Source organism: Clinocottus analis, unplaced genomic scaffold (assembly GCF_023055335.1).
Source record: "Clinocottus analis isolate CAN_PGR_092001 unplaced genomic scaffold, fCliAna1.0.p SCAF_6, whole genome shotgun sequence".
Classification (NCBI taxonomy): Eukaryota; Metazoa; Chordata; class Actinopteri; order Perciformes; family Cottidae; genus Clinocottus; species Clinocottus analis.
Window position 1 is genome coordinate 20,435,128 of NW_027176218.1, and position 14,012 is coordinate 20,449,139.

At 41.7% G+C, this 14,012-nt stretch overlaps 2 protein-coding genes across 3 annotated transcripts in view; one reads left to right on the forward strand and one right to left on the reverse strand.

Moving 5' to 3' along the window:
* Positions 1-2,069, forward strand: part of cpne2 (copine II) — a 40,046-nt gene extending 37,977 nt beyond the window's left edge. Inside the window, exon 16 of the mRNA XM_068602701.1 lies at positions 662-2,069. Within this exon, the coding sequence (XP_068458802.1) occupies positions 662-769 (108 nt within the window). The 3' untranslated portion in view covers positions 770-2,069. The remainder of the gene's footprint in view (positions 1-661) is intronic.
* Positions 2,070-5,770: 3,701 nt separating this feature from the next.
* On the reverse strand, positions 5,771-13,930 carry psme3ip1 (proteasome activator subunit 3 interacting protein 1). 2 transcript variants are annotated; one of them, XM_068604014.1, is made up of 8 exons: positions 13,848-13,930; positions 12,448-12,579; positions 12,240-12,338; positions 11,477-11,599; positions 9,170-9,308; positions 8,351-8,436; positions 6,709-6,912; positions 5,771-6,228 (listed from the first exon to the last, which is right to left on the reverse strand). In XM_068604014.1, the coding sequence occupies exons 2-8, from the start codon at positions 12,572-12,574 to the stop codon at positions 6,224-6,226; spliced, it is 783 nt and encodes a 260-aa protein (XP_068460115.1). In that variant the 5' UTR covers positions 12,575-12,579; positions 13,848-13,930; the 3' UTR covers positions 5,771-6,223. The 2 variants fall into 2 exon arrangements, with proteins under 2 accessions (XP_068460115.1, XP_068460114.1); XM_068604013.1 differs by lacking the exon at positions 5,771-6,228 and having other exon boundaries at positions 6,239-6,912.
* Positions 13,931-14,012: the final 82 nt, after the last annotated feature.

Sequence of the window (14,012 nt, forward strand, 5' to 3'; positions counted from 1 at the left end):
AGTGTGTGCACATTTGTAGTCAGCACACCAGACAACTCACTTTGCATTTTTTTTCTTCATTGTAGCATATATTTTGTGTGTGTCTGTGTGTGTGTGTGTGTGTGTGTGTGTGTGTGTGTGGGCGCGAGTGGTGGGCGAGCTAACTTCCTTTGTAGTGGGAGGAACACAGTGTTTGCTGGCTCTGTTCCAGTTTATCGGTGTAAGGGTGAGAGACAGCAACAGCCATAATGGAGAGGGAGAAATGAAGCTGAGACAGAAAGGAAATGTAACCATGACAGTGTCCTGAAATGATGAGCCGATGTGTTGGCAGTGTCTGGTCGCTATGTATTTGTTATCTTCATAGAGTTGGTGGTGATTAGAGACTCAGCAAGTAGTTTATTAGCACAAATCAAGACAAAATGGGATCAATAATTAGCAAAATATGTAAAGGAGTGTCCATAAACTACACTCCTGCAGTAGAGACCACACAACCATCAGTAAGCACTGATGTCCTGGACCTGCAAATACCAGGCAGAGTCAGGAAAAGTCACTTGAAGCAGAACCGAAATAGACCATCACCAGTATTCTAATTGACTTTTTTCAACCTTCCTTTCACTTAACTTTTTGTGTTTTTGTTTTTTTGTTGAAATGAAAGTGCTCTTTTGCTCTTCTTCTCTCGCAGGCGCCCAAGGAGACCCTCGCCAAGTCAGTTCTAGCTGAACTGCCTCAGCAGGTCACCCAGTACTTTAAACAGCGGAATCTACCGCCCACCAACACAGCACCGAAGTGAGACGCCCCAAACACGAGAGCCCACACGCTGTACAAGAGCTCAACAAAACTTCTCTTCTCATTAACGGCAAAACGATACAGAATGAAAATATGTATATTGGCTGTGAACAAAAAATGAGTTTTGGACCAACGAAAAACATAAAATAAAGACGTCCCGGCCACTATATTTGTAAGGTTGTAACTGGATGTTCGGTCAGTATCCATCAGTAGCGATATTCTCTGTTTCTTAAAGCTTTCCAGCACACAGAACCATGAAAAATAATGTTTAATAAAGAACCTTGCATGTCTAAAGTGATGGCAAGTGTCTCCAAATGATATGGATGTTTATGAATATGCAGGTAAAACACTGGCGTTTTTGTAAGAGAAATGGAAAATATCTTGATTTATCAGGATGTACGTAGTTTTTTTTTTTTTGTATTATTATTTTGTAGCCTTTTTTGCATGTGTCTGTTGTAATTGATACCATGTGATACATACAACTTCTTGGTGTAGAGTCCATTCTCAGCTGAAATATATCAGTGGTTGAATCCCGTCCCATTGTCTTATGGCTCCTTTTCAGGTAGCGGATCACAGCCTCAGCCTGAACAGGGCACTATTTCTTCACCCCGGCTCCGTCGTCCGGGGAGTGGGGAGGTTTGAATTCAAAGTTTTATAGAAGGGTGAGTCGTAATGCTCCACTATGCTTGTTTGATTCAAGAGGACAGACTCAGAGGAGGATGAGGCCATAGTGGCAGCTGTAGCACTAACGCAGGATGGATGTGGGATACTTTGTGAACTCATTAGGCTTTTAAATATAGGGCCATTTTGCTAGCTTCTGCAAAATCCTTGTATTTCTTATGACTTCAGTTTATCCTGCATGATGCCAATATCTACGCATTGTTTACAAACTGATGCTGATGATCACCAATGCATGTTTGTTTTTATGTTTTTTTTTTCCAAATGAGGTATTTATCAGATTTTGTAAATATTCTGTTGATATTTTGTGGGAAGGGAAAGAAGTATATCACACGGCAAACACAGATGGGTAAGAGAAGGCTGTTACTTTCAGAGTTTCAAAGATTGGAATTTAAAAGAGGAGTTTCTGATATGCATATATATCGAATGTATATTTATATGATGCTGTTCATGTTCTGATAAGCCAATGTTTCTGACATGTTTTTAATGTACTTTTTATGCAGTGCTGAATTGTGTACCTACTTCTCTGTGTATTGCTGTGCATCTTTGTACTAAATGTGTTGCTCTTAATTTTCTAAAGTTGTGTCTATGTCCTTACTCAGGTTAATAAACTGAAGGAACTGTCATGTCCTCTTTGTGTCTTTGGATATAAGAGCAGCGCACCACAAAAACACACAAACAAGTACACAATCACAAGAGACGTAAAGAAAATCTAAAAAGGTTTATTGTCCGTTGAAAATTTATGGAAATGTCTTTCCTTTAACGTCGCACAGGTGTTTCTACACGTCTGTGGTGGCACAGGAGCCCCGTCCCATAATGGCCGTGTATAATGACACATAACGGCATCGCAACGTCATTGAGCAACCAATCGACCTGCGTGGAGCAACTTCTCCTGAAAATGAGTTGTCAACAGTGGACAGCAGCAACGCTTGTCAGACGCTGGGTGAGACACTGCAGGCAGAGGACCAAACTTTGACAAAAGAATAAAAACACAAGATAATGTTGTTCAATGTGAATCTTAACACTATATACGTTAATGCTGAGCTACTGGCTCACTGAATAAAGCAACAGGCTAAGTCAGTTAAATCTGTGTGTAATCATCTGGTGAAGAGGGCACGGCCTGAGTGTGTGGTCTTGTTTCCCTCATCACGATGAGCAGCTTCACGCTGTGGTACGGCATGTGGCTCATGTGGTTCAACATGATGCTGCTTGTATTTGCAGCTTTTCCACTTGTCGTGGGAGTCGTAGAGTCAGTTATGGGAACCCGTATGATTCGTTACCTAAATAGTGCATGAAGATGTTTAGTATACAGCAGAATAGTGAGTGCGGGCCTCCATGTTGTCCATCGCTTATCTCACATTCCACTGCAGCAAACTGCGTCATGTTGCATGCTCAAGGACCACTTGTACCTGATCAGGTACCCATCCGATGCCAGCTGTGCCACAATTACACATATTGGAGAGGAGTGTGTGTGTGTGTGTGTGTGTGTGTGTGTGTGTGTGTGTGTGTGTGTGTGTGTGTGTGTGTGTGCCACTGCAACAGACTAAAACACTATCAAACAAAGACCATTAAAACAAAGTCACACACACACACACGTGAGCACAAACATATGGTATGCCTTGTACCTTGTATGGCTCAGACACACAAACAAACACACACACACACACACACACACACACACACACACACACACACACACACACACACACACACACACACACCCCTAAGGTCCCCTACATGTTGTGACTGATTATTTAGATTATAGATAAATGTTTGTAATTGAATCATTTCACCACTGTATCTAACAGGAACATAGTTCAAATTCAGTATTTAATTTGGTACAAAGACTGAATATTATTTATAATGTCACATTAATAATTCATTTAATGTTTCCTAAAAACACACTTTCATCCAAGCTTATTTGCACTGAAATTATTAATGTTGGTTTGATTGTGTGCAACGTGGTTCAACTTGAAATGAATGTAACTAGAAAGTATGTCGACTTTATTTCCTTTTTTCACATTTTACTGTCGACGGATGGTTGCTGTTGGGTCGTTTACGCGCCTTTAGGTTTGTCCTAATCCTGCGTAATTTCATTCATGACCATTTTGAACGTCCCCATTTAAAGTAATAATTATAGGATATGGTCCGTAATATACATGGATATTCAGACATCATTCCATGCGATTTAATTTAAATACATTTTATTTGTATGGACCATTATCACAAATCACAAATTTGCCTCATGGCACAATCTCTACAACATAACGCGTCCTCTGTCTTTGGATCCTCACATCGGATAAGGAAAAACTCATTCCATGCCCCAAAAATAATTATGGGAAAAGAAAGAAAGGAAGATACCTCGGGGAGAACAATTGAATATGCATCCCTCTCCCAGGAGATGTTATGTGCACAGATTAAAACAACATGAATAAATTGTGGGTGTCATTCAGGACCACGGCAGCAGGTACAACACACAAGGTAAACGAGCACAAAGCCAGGCTAGTACATGCGTTAATGGGACATGGAGTCAGGATCATAAAGTTCCTCTGCAGCAAATCTAACCACAAGAACGATTGAAGAGAACGGTCTTGAGCCTGCTATGGAGAGGTTGTCGTCCATTTTTAGGGATAAGAGTACAAAAACATGTTTTAAAAAAACGTAAAAGTACAACAAAGGCTGTATAAAATGTCATATTCCTCCTCACAATAAATTCAGGTGAATTGGATCGATGGGTGGTTTGTTCTATTATCCCCAAACAGCCAAAGAAGTTAATATTGACCTTGTTTGCAAAATAATGTCAGTTTGAACTGACGTAAAAAAGCTGCCATTTTTTTCTGGCAAGCTAACTTGAACATGTTGACTAAGTCTCCTTAAAACAACATAAGCAATACCTCATTGGGTTGAGTGTTTTTCTCCAAGACGGGGAGTTGGAAGGGGTTTGGTATGTTGAGAGGAGGCCATTTCCTCGTGGTCCCTCTTCTTCTTGTCCTTTTGTGTCCTGTTTCTTTAGCACTTTTTCTTCATGTTTTTTACGTAACACACTGTGAATTCCTTTGTTCCTGAAACGTGCAGTATAAATAAACTCTTCTTGCCTCAGAAAGAGAAGTAGAACAACCACAAAGAGGAGCAACGTTTTTAGCTATTTATTTATATCATAATATTTAAAGTGGTTTATTTCACATTTATTCATTACTCTAAATAACTCCTGTAACTATTAATGTGTTTGTTGCTGTGCCCCCCTTTAATAAGTAAATACATGGATTTAGAGAAACAGACCAGCCTGAACACACTGTAATAATTGCCAGACGGATAACTTGGTTAATACATTTTGGTTGTAAAACGCTTGTTTGGTACACTACAAAACACAAATCCTGGACTCACATTTCCTTTTTGCAAGTTGTTAATATTATTTGTCGTCATAGCAACACTTTTCACAACTACACCAGAGACTGAGCTTCATCTGTCGGCTAAAGCAAGCAACCCACGGCTCTCTTGATGACAAACTGAAACGCTCGTTACCGGCCTCTAACGCCGGTCTCACCATCACCGTGTTTACCAAAGCACCTTTCCTCCACTAAAGATGATGACAAACATTGACACTGCTCAGGTTATTTAACGACACCGACAGACTTCAGGATAGTATTGAGATCATTTTACCTCAAACGCAAGCCTGGCTTTCTATCTCAATCAGCTACTGAGCTCAGCTTCAGATGCAAATTTCACTCGCTACGGTTTTTAATGAGGACTGAATAAACATCCCAGGAATCAAATTACCCAAATCCGTTTCGATCGAGTCCAATTTTACACTTAAAATGTGTGACTCAGGTAGGTCTAGCTCTAAACCCCAAATCAGATGTTTTAAACACCACCAACCTGGCGGATCCATCCAGGTCTTTCTTCATAACAGTGAGAACATAAGCTAGTCTTTAACAACACCAAGGAGTCATTTTCCAGTTTCATACCTTGTAAAACAACTTTTTATTTTTTGTGGCTTGTTTTGTTTTTTTCTACCGAAATATACTTTTACATGCCTTCATCCATTGATATTAAACAACTTTGAGTCGTTTCTTGGTGCTCGTTTCTCATAATTCATGTCCTGATGCAATACCTGGGATGAGTTGTGAGATATAGAGACTAAAGGAAGTGGTACGAGACAAAAAGAGGCTGAATTGATGTAGCAACCAGAAATTGGGAATATAAATTTTGTTCCTACTAGTTTCTACAAGCTCTTTGATTCTCTATCTCTCTCACACACACACACACACACACACACACACACACACACACACACACACACACAAATAAACAGAGCAAACACACAGCACAAGGGACAGCTCTTTATTTCACGCTGCTCAGACTTTGACCAACAAAATAAAGCTCCAACGTCTGAGACGCCAGCCAAAAGTCCAACATCTTTCCAGCACAACGTGACTTTAAAAACAAACTACCGATGACACAAAAAAAGAAAAAAAACACAGTACATCACACAAATAAAAACATCATTTGTGTTTCAAACCATTTAGACTTTGCATTCGACCCAAACAGAGAGCGAAGCATGTCCTTCCTCAGCTCTCTCCTTTGCTGTAGATCGCTAAAAAGGTGTGAAGTCATTTGACGCAGTCTAAAGCGGTCTCTTCCTTGCTCCACAGCTGTCAATCACTGTTCCCTCAGCCAACAGCACAGCTTGCAGTCGCTGTGGCTTGGGTTGGGAGTAGGGTTGGGTGTAGGGAGGGCAGGATGTCGTCGGGGTAGTCAGTGCGGGATTTGGTTGCTCGGCTTAAACTGTGTGAGATGTGATTGAGGGAAGGAAGGGTGGAGGTGTCATGTTTGAGTGCCACAATAGCAAAAACAACAATAAGATACACAGATTAAGTTCAGAGTAGAGTTTGATCTCAATGTTAATAGTTATGAACAAAAACAACAACTCAGCTGTGAAAACCAACCGGAATACTAATAACCTCTGCTCGGTGTGTATACGATGCTCGTGTATGACTCTAACATCATATGAACTTGTGTGGCTTGCAGGTTCCTACTTATTAGCGTGTGTGGTTGTGTATGTGTGACCTTTAAATGTGTCTCTGTGTGTGTATACCCTGCGTGAGGATACATTTTCTGACTATTTTCTAGCTGTTCTGAAGCTGTACAGACCTACTTTGTGTGTGTGTGTGTGTGTGTGTGCGTGCGTGTGTGTGTGTGTTGTGTCTGTCTATCTGTAGGCCCTGCTGTGCCGGGGGTACGGCAACATGATTGCGTCCACGCTACCTTCGCTGTCCGAGCTGCTGTCAGAGTCGCTGCTGCCGGAATAAACCCAGAGTCCTGGCAAAACGCCCACACACACGGCGGCCGACGGCAGGTGTAACACGCCCTGACCGGAGCTCGGGGGAGCCGAGGGGGTCTTCGCCGTGAAGCCAGGGACTGTTTGTTGATCTTTAGCTCCGCCTGCTGCCCCTGCCCCATCCTCCTGTTCTGAACAGCACAACATCCTGTCAGATTCAGAGCCTGCACATGCAAACTCGCCGTGAGCTTTATTACTTTTTTTTTTTTTAAAAAGGTCAGAGAGGAAAATTTGGAATCTGAATTATGTAACCAATGAACAAGAGAAAAAACATAGTAAACATGTTTTCACCAACTGTGTCGATGGGCTATTTCTTTTTTTCATTACTATATTTTAGTCAGAATAATTTGTTCTGATGAATTACAGATATTTGTAAAAACATTTGCACTGAGAAGCACCTTATACACTGAAAATAAGACAAACTGATTATATAATCTGGTTTCCTAAAACCAGCTGGCAGACCCAAGATACAAGATGGATGAAATCAGCTGTTTGTGAGCAATGTTTACTGAATAATACATAATATAGAGAAGCGTCATACTTAATGAGAAGTGATGGGCTGGTGCTTTATGTAATAGAGATGATCTGAATTAGATACCATAATAACGCAAACACGGGCGACAATTAAGTAGTATAACTGTGGTTCGTAAATTCATGGGGAAAACATCACTAAATGGCAAATGTTGTCATTAAAAGAGAGATTTAGGGATGGGTCACGTGAGAATTCTCTCATCGATATTGCTCTTCGGCTCCTCATCAACACTCTTATTGGTTCTTTTTGAATATTTCGTGAGAAGAAAAAAAAGACAAATAATTTAGAAAAGAACCAGGATTGCTTTATTAGAATTTGTAAACAAATAATATTTCTTGAGGAGCAGTACAAAAAGTTAGAAAATCTTTAAAATACATACGCAGCTAAACAATAAGCTAAGATTTAGCATGTTTCTTATTGGCAAACATCGCATTCCTAAGGACGAACGGCTGCTCGCCCAAACAGTCAAAACTGAGCAGATTTATGTTCTGCTTGTTCGCCAAATGTTTCGATAACTCGCTGATTTTACCTGTCTTACTTGTGAGGGTTGTAATGCACGAGAACGAGAGTCCTCAGCATCTACTAGCCATCTCTGTAGCCACACTTCCGATCTTTTTTGTTTTCTCTGCCATGTTGTTTCTCTCTGTACTGAGCCGAAGACGTGGAGGAGGTTAAAGAAACTACTTTTTTTCACGGAGATCTCACCTTGTCATTTTTTAATGCTCTGATAACAAACCCGTTAAGACCTCATTCATGCTCCGCTTGTTTTTTTAAATATACAAATTTAGAACCGGTCCTGTTTAAAACTGGGTTTTAAGGGTCCTCCCTAGAGAGAAGTATGGTCCTTTTCTCAGACTCAGTCGCCCCCTGGTGGCCAGCAGAGATAATGAAAGTTTAAGACATGTCCACATTGTCTTCACTCATCACTCTGGTCCGATACTGTTGTTCTATCATTAAGCAATTCCAGAAAGAGTCAAAGAGGCGCAAACTAAATATGTCGGACATTCCTACCTTTTAAGCCTCAGGCTGCCACCCACCTGTGTGTCTGTCTCCATTTCCTGTCGTGGCTGTTGTGGAGATTTCCACCTTCTGTTTCTTGCTGCTGTCTGAGGACTGGGAGGAACTGGGTCACGGAACAAAGAGAGAGATAAAGATTTAAGTCTGCTCAAATCAAGATGTTCACAGTATAACAATGGGTCTAATGGCAGAGTACAATGTGAATCGGCTCCTTCGGAGCAACAAACCTACAGAGACTAACCAACTTAACTATTCCTTAAGCTGTTTGCAGGCTAACCTGGGGTGAGTCTGAAAGCTTCAGGAATACTTAAGTGGGCTTTGAGTTTACATTTCTTAAAAATCACCCACTTTCATCAGCAGCGGTACCGAACGACATATGAGGACATACGACGTGGAGATTTTAGCAGTTGCCTTGGTGAAGATTAAAAGAGAACTAAAGGGGAGAGACGATGGGACTCACCCTTTTGAACCCAAAGCAATTTCCGCGCGTTCTACGTTATTTTTCAAGATGAAATACACATGTCCTGCACCTCTATAGAAACCGCCAAATAACGGCTAGAAGTAGAGATACAAAGACGTGCTGTACATATGGAACCATTTACATTTTTACAACCAATACGTATGCCTTTTGTGGGGTTTAGATGGTTAAATTGGCCACAACAGACAACTTGAAATAAATGATAACGTTGTGTCTTCTGGATGTGCAAATAGGCAACTGCTGTCTAACAGATTTCATATCAACGTCATAAGGCCGGTGCTGCATTGACAGCTTGTTCTGCTGACTCCTTTCCAAAACAAAGTCAGCTAAATTTAAAAAGGATGTGTATCTGTGTGCCTACCTGCGTCTCTTGACGGCTCCAGCCAATAAATGGGCCTGAGACAGATGGCTGGTCTTTTGCTCCACCCCCGAGTGTTTCGGTGCCGCCTTCTTTTCGGGCTCTCTGCGGCTTTCGGTGGCCGCTTGCTTCACCACAGCACTGTGGCAGTGCAACGTCAAGGTGAATAAGCCGTGATGGATCATTGCGGAGGGAACAAAGAGTGAAGCTCAGGGGCAAGCAGAAGCAAACTCTCCTATTCAGCAGAACTCCATTACACTAGTTCGTTCTCTGCTCCCTTCGGGGGGGGCATTATGTCTCTCCATCAGTGCTAGAAAAAGTGACACAGTTCTAAGAGGCTAAAAAAAGCACTAATGCAGAGAAGCAGAGAGAGGTGACACAGATATGAAGCCAAAAAGTACACCAGGAGATGGACAGAGCCCAGGAGACATGAAATTGGGTCGAGATGCAGAGACGGAGGGAAGTGGACGGAGAAACAAACGAAGAGAAAACACAGAGGGTGTGAAACAGTGTTGGATGTACGCAAGTGTCGGATGTAGGGGAAACGTCAGGCATCAGATATGCATGAGGTACATCCAAACTGTCGGGTGTTTTCACCGCATTAACTAAGGTTTGCGCCTATGTGTGTGTGACTGTGTTCACGTATTTTGTGTTCACGGCAACAGCTTTAAATGGTCACCGTAGTTACCAGCTTATGATACAGTTTCCACGACAACCCATTCTGTTCTTCATCTGCAGACAAACCTGTCTGTCACAAACCTGTCTGTCCGCAAAGACAAAAGTGAGAGTTCACAGAGAGGAACAGAAGAAAAGCACAGAGCAACAAGCAATTTCACACAGTGTGGTGTTCATACTGATGTAAAGGCACCGCGCCGTTTCATTGCAAATTCGGTGGTCTGTCCGAAGTACATACGTACTATATTCTATTGCTTTTCTCACGGGCCAAAATTTGAGGTTATGTAATGCACCGAAATGATCCAGATGGGATTAGTCAAACCAAATAGGCTGGTTACTGACCTCTGACCCGCTGCCCACATCCAAGATTTGTTCAGCGATTGTGCCCACTCATAGCTGCTTTCTCCAGTTGGAGAAACTGTCAGCAAATCATAGCTTAAGAAGCACCGTTAAGAAGGCCATCATCATCCTACATAGCTTGCTAGTATAGCAAGACCGACAAGTCAGCCAGGACAATATTTTTCTCGTTATTAGCCTATTGCAGATATGCAGATATAAGTATGTTCACTTACACTTACCAAGATACACAAGTGCAAAAATGCCAAACTAAACATTTTATAATTTAGAAAAGTGTCGCAATTACATAGATTGTCCACCAGAGAGCACTGACGAGTCATTCATTCAGCTAATAGATTAAAAACATGGAAGATACACTTTCTGAGTGGCTGACAAAGAAAGACCAAACTAAAGGTCATTTCAGAACATGCAGCTTTTTCAGTTTCAATGGGATGTATTAAGGAGCATGTTTAAGGGGCGGACAGGGGACGGCAGTGCGATGCCGGCAATCTGATTGCCGACCCCAAAATGTGTTGGTTTGTTTGTGCCTGACTGGTTCAAGCTGTGCAGCTTCGCCTTTGATGGAACGAGACTCCACTCTCTGCAGCAACACATATGTGCACACAGACCACCGTCTCACTACCACAACGACTAATACCGGACCCCAGGCATCCGTTACCGACCACGGGCAGTATAACCCTGTACTTTCTGTGAGACGCACCAGGCTTATAATTAAAAATACAATGTTGGTTTTCCTTGGAATAACAATCAACATGAAACGTTGTGATTTCATTGAATAACCTCTTCAATGCTTATTTTATGATAGCAGACATAAAGTTAAATTAAATCAGCTTATCATTACTGTTAATTATTTTGTAAACGCCTATACTAGATATAATTCAGATTTTGAGGTAAAGGTATAATTTTGCCGTCTGGTCCAGGTTGAAAAATAGCAAACTTATTCTTTAATTAGTTCACTTTAGCATGAGATATAAAATCTGTATCAGGTTTAAAAAAGCTTTGCGTTGTTTTGTTTGAATTCCTACTCATTTTGATATATTGCAGATCGTGCTTAAGACGATTGAAGTGTATTGACACTCATCAATTATCATTTCATAAACCAAATAAAATAGACACACAAACTGTTGTGACTTCAACTACATCTCGGTGCTTATTTTAAACTTCAAAAGTGTGTTATTGTCCACAGAAATTGGGGATAACAGATTAATATAATCCCGAAAATGATACTAGCTCATTTAAAATGATATTTGTAGAAATCAAAAGACGTAAAAAAGGATATTCTGTACTCCAACAGTTCCTGTTTCTCCTCATCTCTGCGTTGCTTCTCCACCAGGCACTGTTGCCGGGAGACCTCGTCCAGGAAGCTGGACTCCTCCTCGTCCAATCCCCTCACCATGTTGCCTGTCACCATGGAAACAAACATGCTCTCAACACATGGCCGTACAGTGATTGCATTTTTCAGAAGTGTTTTCTGGTGAACCTGCTGAATTTTTTGCCTGATTTCTCACGGAACCACGGTAGCATTAAGGTTATATAAAAATACTCCATTTAAAGTCCTTCATTTAAAATCCTATTTCAGTAAAAGTATGAGAAGTACATAACGACATCATCATGGTAAGTTTTCTAGACCAGAAAGCTCCCTCGATACATTTGGCTGTTGATTCTGCAGGCTGCTGCTGGTAACTATGAAGATTAAACATACCTTTTTGTAAGAAATTGGTGGAGTTCCTCTTTAATCATGACGACATTGTATAAAGCAATGCATGTCATGAACCATCTTTAATGACCTTTCTTTGAATGCAAAGTAAAGAGCAAGTAGCTACACGTCAAAACTGAAACTTTGACATGAGTGTTGGACTATTAAGCATTTAAAAGTACCAACTGGTACAGCTGGAAATAAATATTATCTTTACGGTTGATCTTTACAGGACAGAGCGACTGGGTATATACACGGTAGAAGCCTTAATTCACAACTAGATGACAAAAGAAGGTTAAAGTCCTATCAACAGATACAATACAGAAAGACAGTGACAAAACTCACTGAATTTAAATTGCTCGTCATATTCCTCTTGTTTCTTGTCCTTCTGCTCCTGCAATCGCTCAAAGAGGGAACGTGGGTCGTACTTCTCCTCGGGGGCCTCTGAGGAGTAAAACGAACAAAAATGTGTGTGTATATGCACAGCGGTGTGTGTTTCGAACTTATGATGCGTCTTGAAAAACGTGTGCCAGTGCATGTGTGCTCTTCTTACCCTCTGGGTCGTCGGGTTTCCTGACTTTCTCCCATTCCTCCTGTCTCTTCTTCCTTTTCTCATCAAGCTCAGATTCCGACACAAACTTCCTGCTGAGGTCAACACCCGTTGCCCCTCCCTCTTCCATTTCAACTGACCAAAAGAAAAACAAAAACGCACTTTAATGTGTGACTCCAAAAAACTGCTTTTTCTTTTATAACTCAAGACGACTCACAGTCTATTTATGGTGGGCTCTTATATAATACTAGTTGAAGAAGTCAATGGCAGTGGTTTTCAATGGTTTTACTCTGGGGATCTGCGCATATTATTAATAGATCAATTGATTTATTATTTTCTATGTATTCCAGCAAATGAATAAATCTATCTCAGCCATCAATACTCAGTTTTGAACAAAAGGCACATCTCGAATACTGCACTATAGCCGCTAGAACCTGCATAGCAATCAAAACAGCCTGAGAGTACATTGAGTGATGCATCTGTTGAATGAACGCAGCTAATACAGTTTAAACATGCATGTGCAATGCCCCTATGGATAAGTCCATCCCATATTGCTACTATATATGTATATACATATTCATTAGTATTCTTTCTTCATATGCTTTTGTGTTGGAATCCTGTGAAGGTGTGACTAAAGAGGTTGAACCGAGGTCCCATGTAGTCCCACATATATCACTGTGATCAATATGGTGAGGGGCATGTTGATATGTATTTGTTCTGTTTCATGACTTACACGGTGAGAGACTGCTGCGTTGCGATGACCCAACTATATAACCACAGACTAAATGAATGTTTTTTATTCCCTTAATTCAATAGTGGCCTAAACTGGAGCCAACATGTGTTTTGGCTCTCCCTTGTGGTCATCTTTAATCATCACAAGTAACTGAGACGCTGGCATATTTTAATGAACCTTTCGTCAAGGAGGACTTCTGGAGGTAAAACCACAAAAATGGCACAACGGATGTTCAATGAGGTGACACTGGAGTTCAACCAGAGGAACGCGTAATGGTCCAACGCGTTCCGTTTTAATCGGCGGCCCTGTTTATTCACCTCAGGCGGCGACAACCACGGGGAATCCTTTTAAGGACACACTCTGCGAACGACACGACGGCTTTTAATCAACGTAGCAACCGATCTGCAACACAACCGCCCGGCTCATTGGCTCAGGTTGGACGATCGAGCGGTAAAGCGCAGGCCAAGCTGAGGCCGAACAGGAGCCGTGTGCGCTGCGCACCCCCGGCTAGTGGTAGCTTCTTTACCGTCCGGCCGAGCGGACGTCCCCGCTGTCGGAGCCGAGTCCCGTTGTAAGACCAGAGCTTCCTGCTGCCGCACCGAGCGGACTGACGGGTCGAGCTATGACTAGTTATTACCGAGCGAGTTCATTTGTGTGCACTTGAACTTACCAAGCTTGGCTAGTTGATATGATCTTACTGCTCCAAATCAATGACGTTTTGTGTCACCGTGAAAACACCCCGTCGCGCTTTCTTCAACGACCGACTTTTGGTTCCGACCTCGTTTTCTGCCGCTGCAATCACCCGCAAAGGCCTGCAAACAAAGCAACAGTGCCA

Coding starts and splice junctions, on each gene's coding strand:
- psme3ip1 (XM_068604013.1), bottom strand. CDS start 12,574: ATGGAAGAGGGAGGGGCAACGGGTGTTGACCTCAGCAGGAAGTTTGTG. Junction 11,600..12,239: donor TGACGAGCAATTTAAATTCA/GTGAGTTTTGTC, acceptor CCATGGTGACAG/GCAACATGGTGAGGGGATTG. Junction 6,913..8,350: donor AAATGGAGACAGACACACAG/GTGGGTGGCAGC, acceptor TGTGCTGTTCAG/AACAGGAGGATGGGGCAGGG.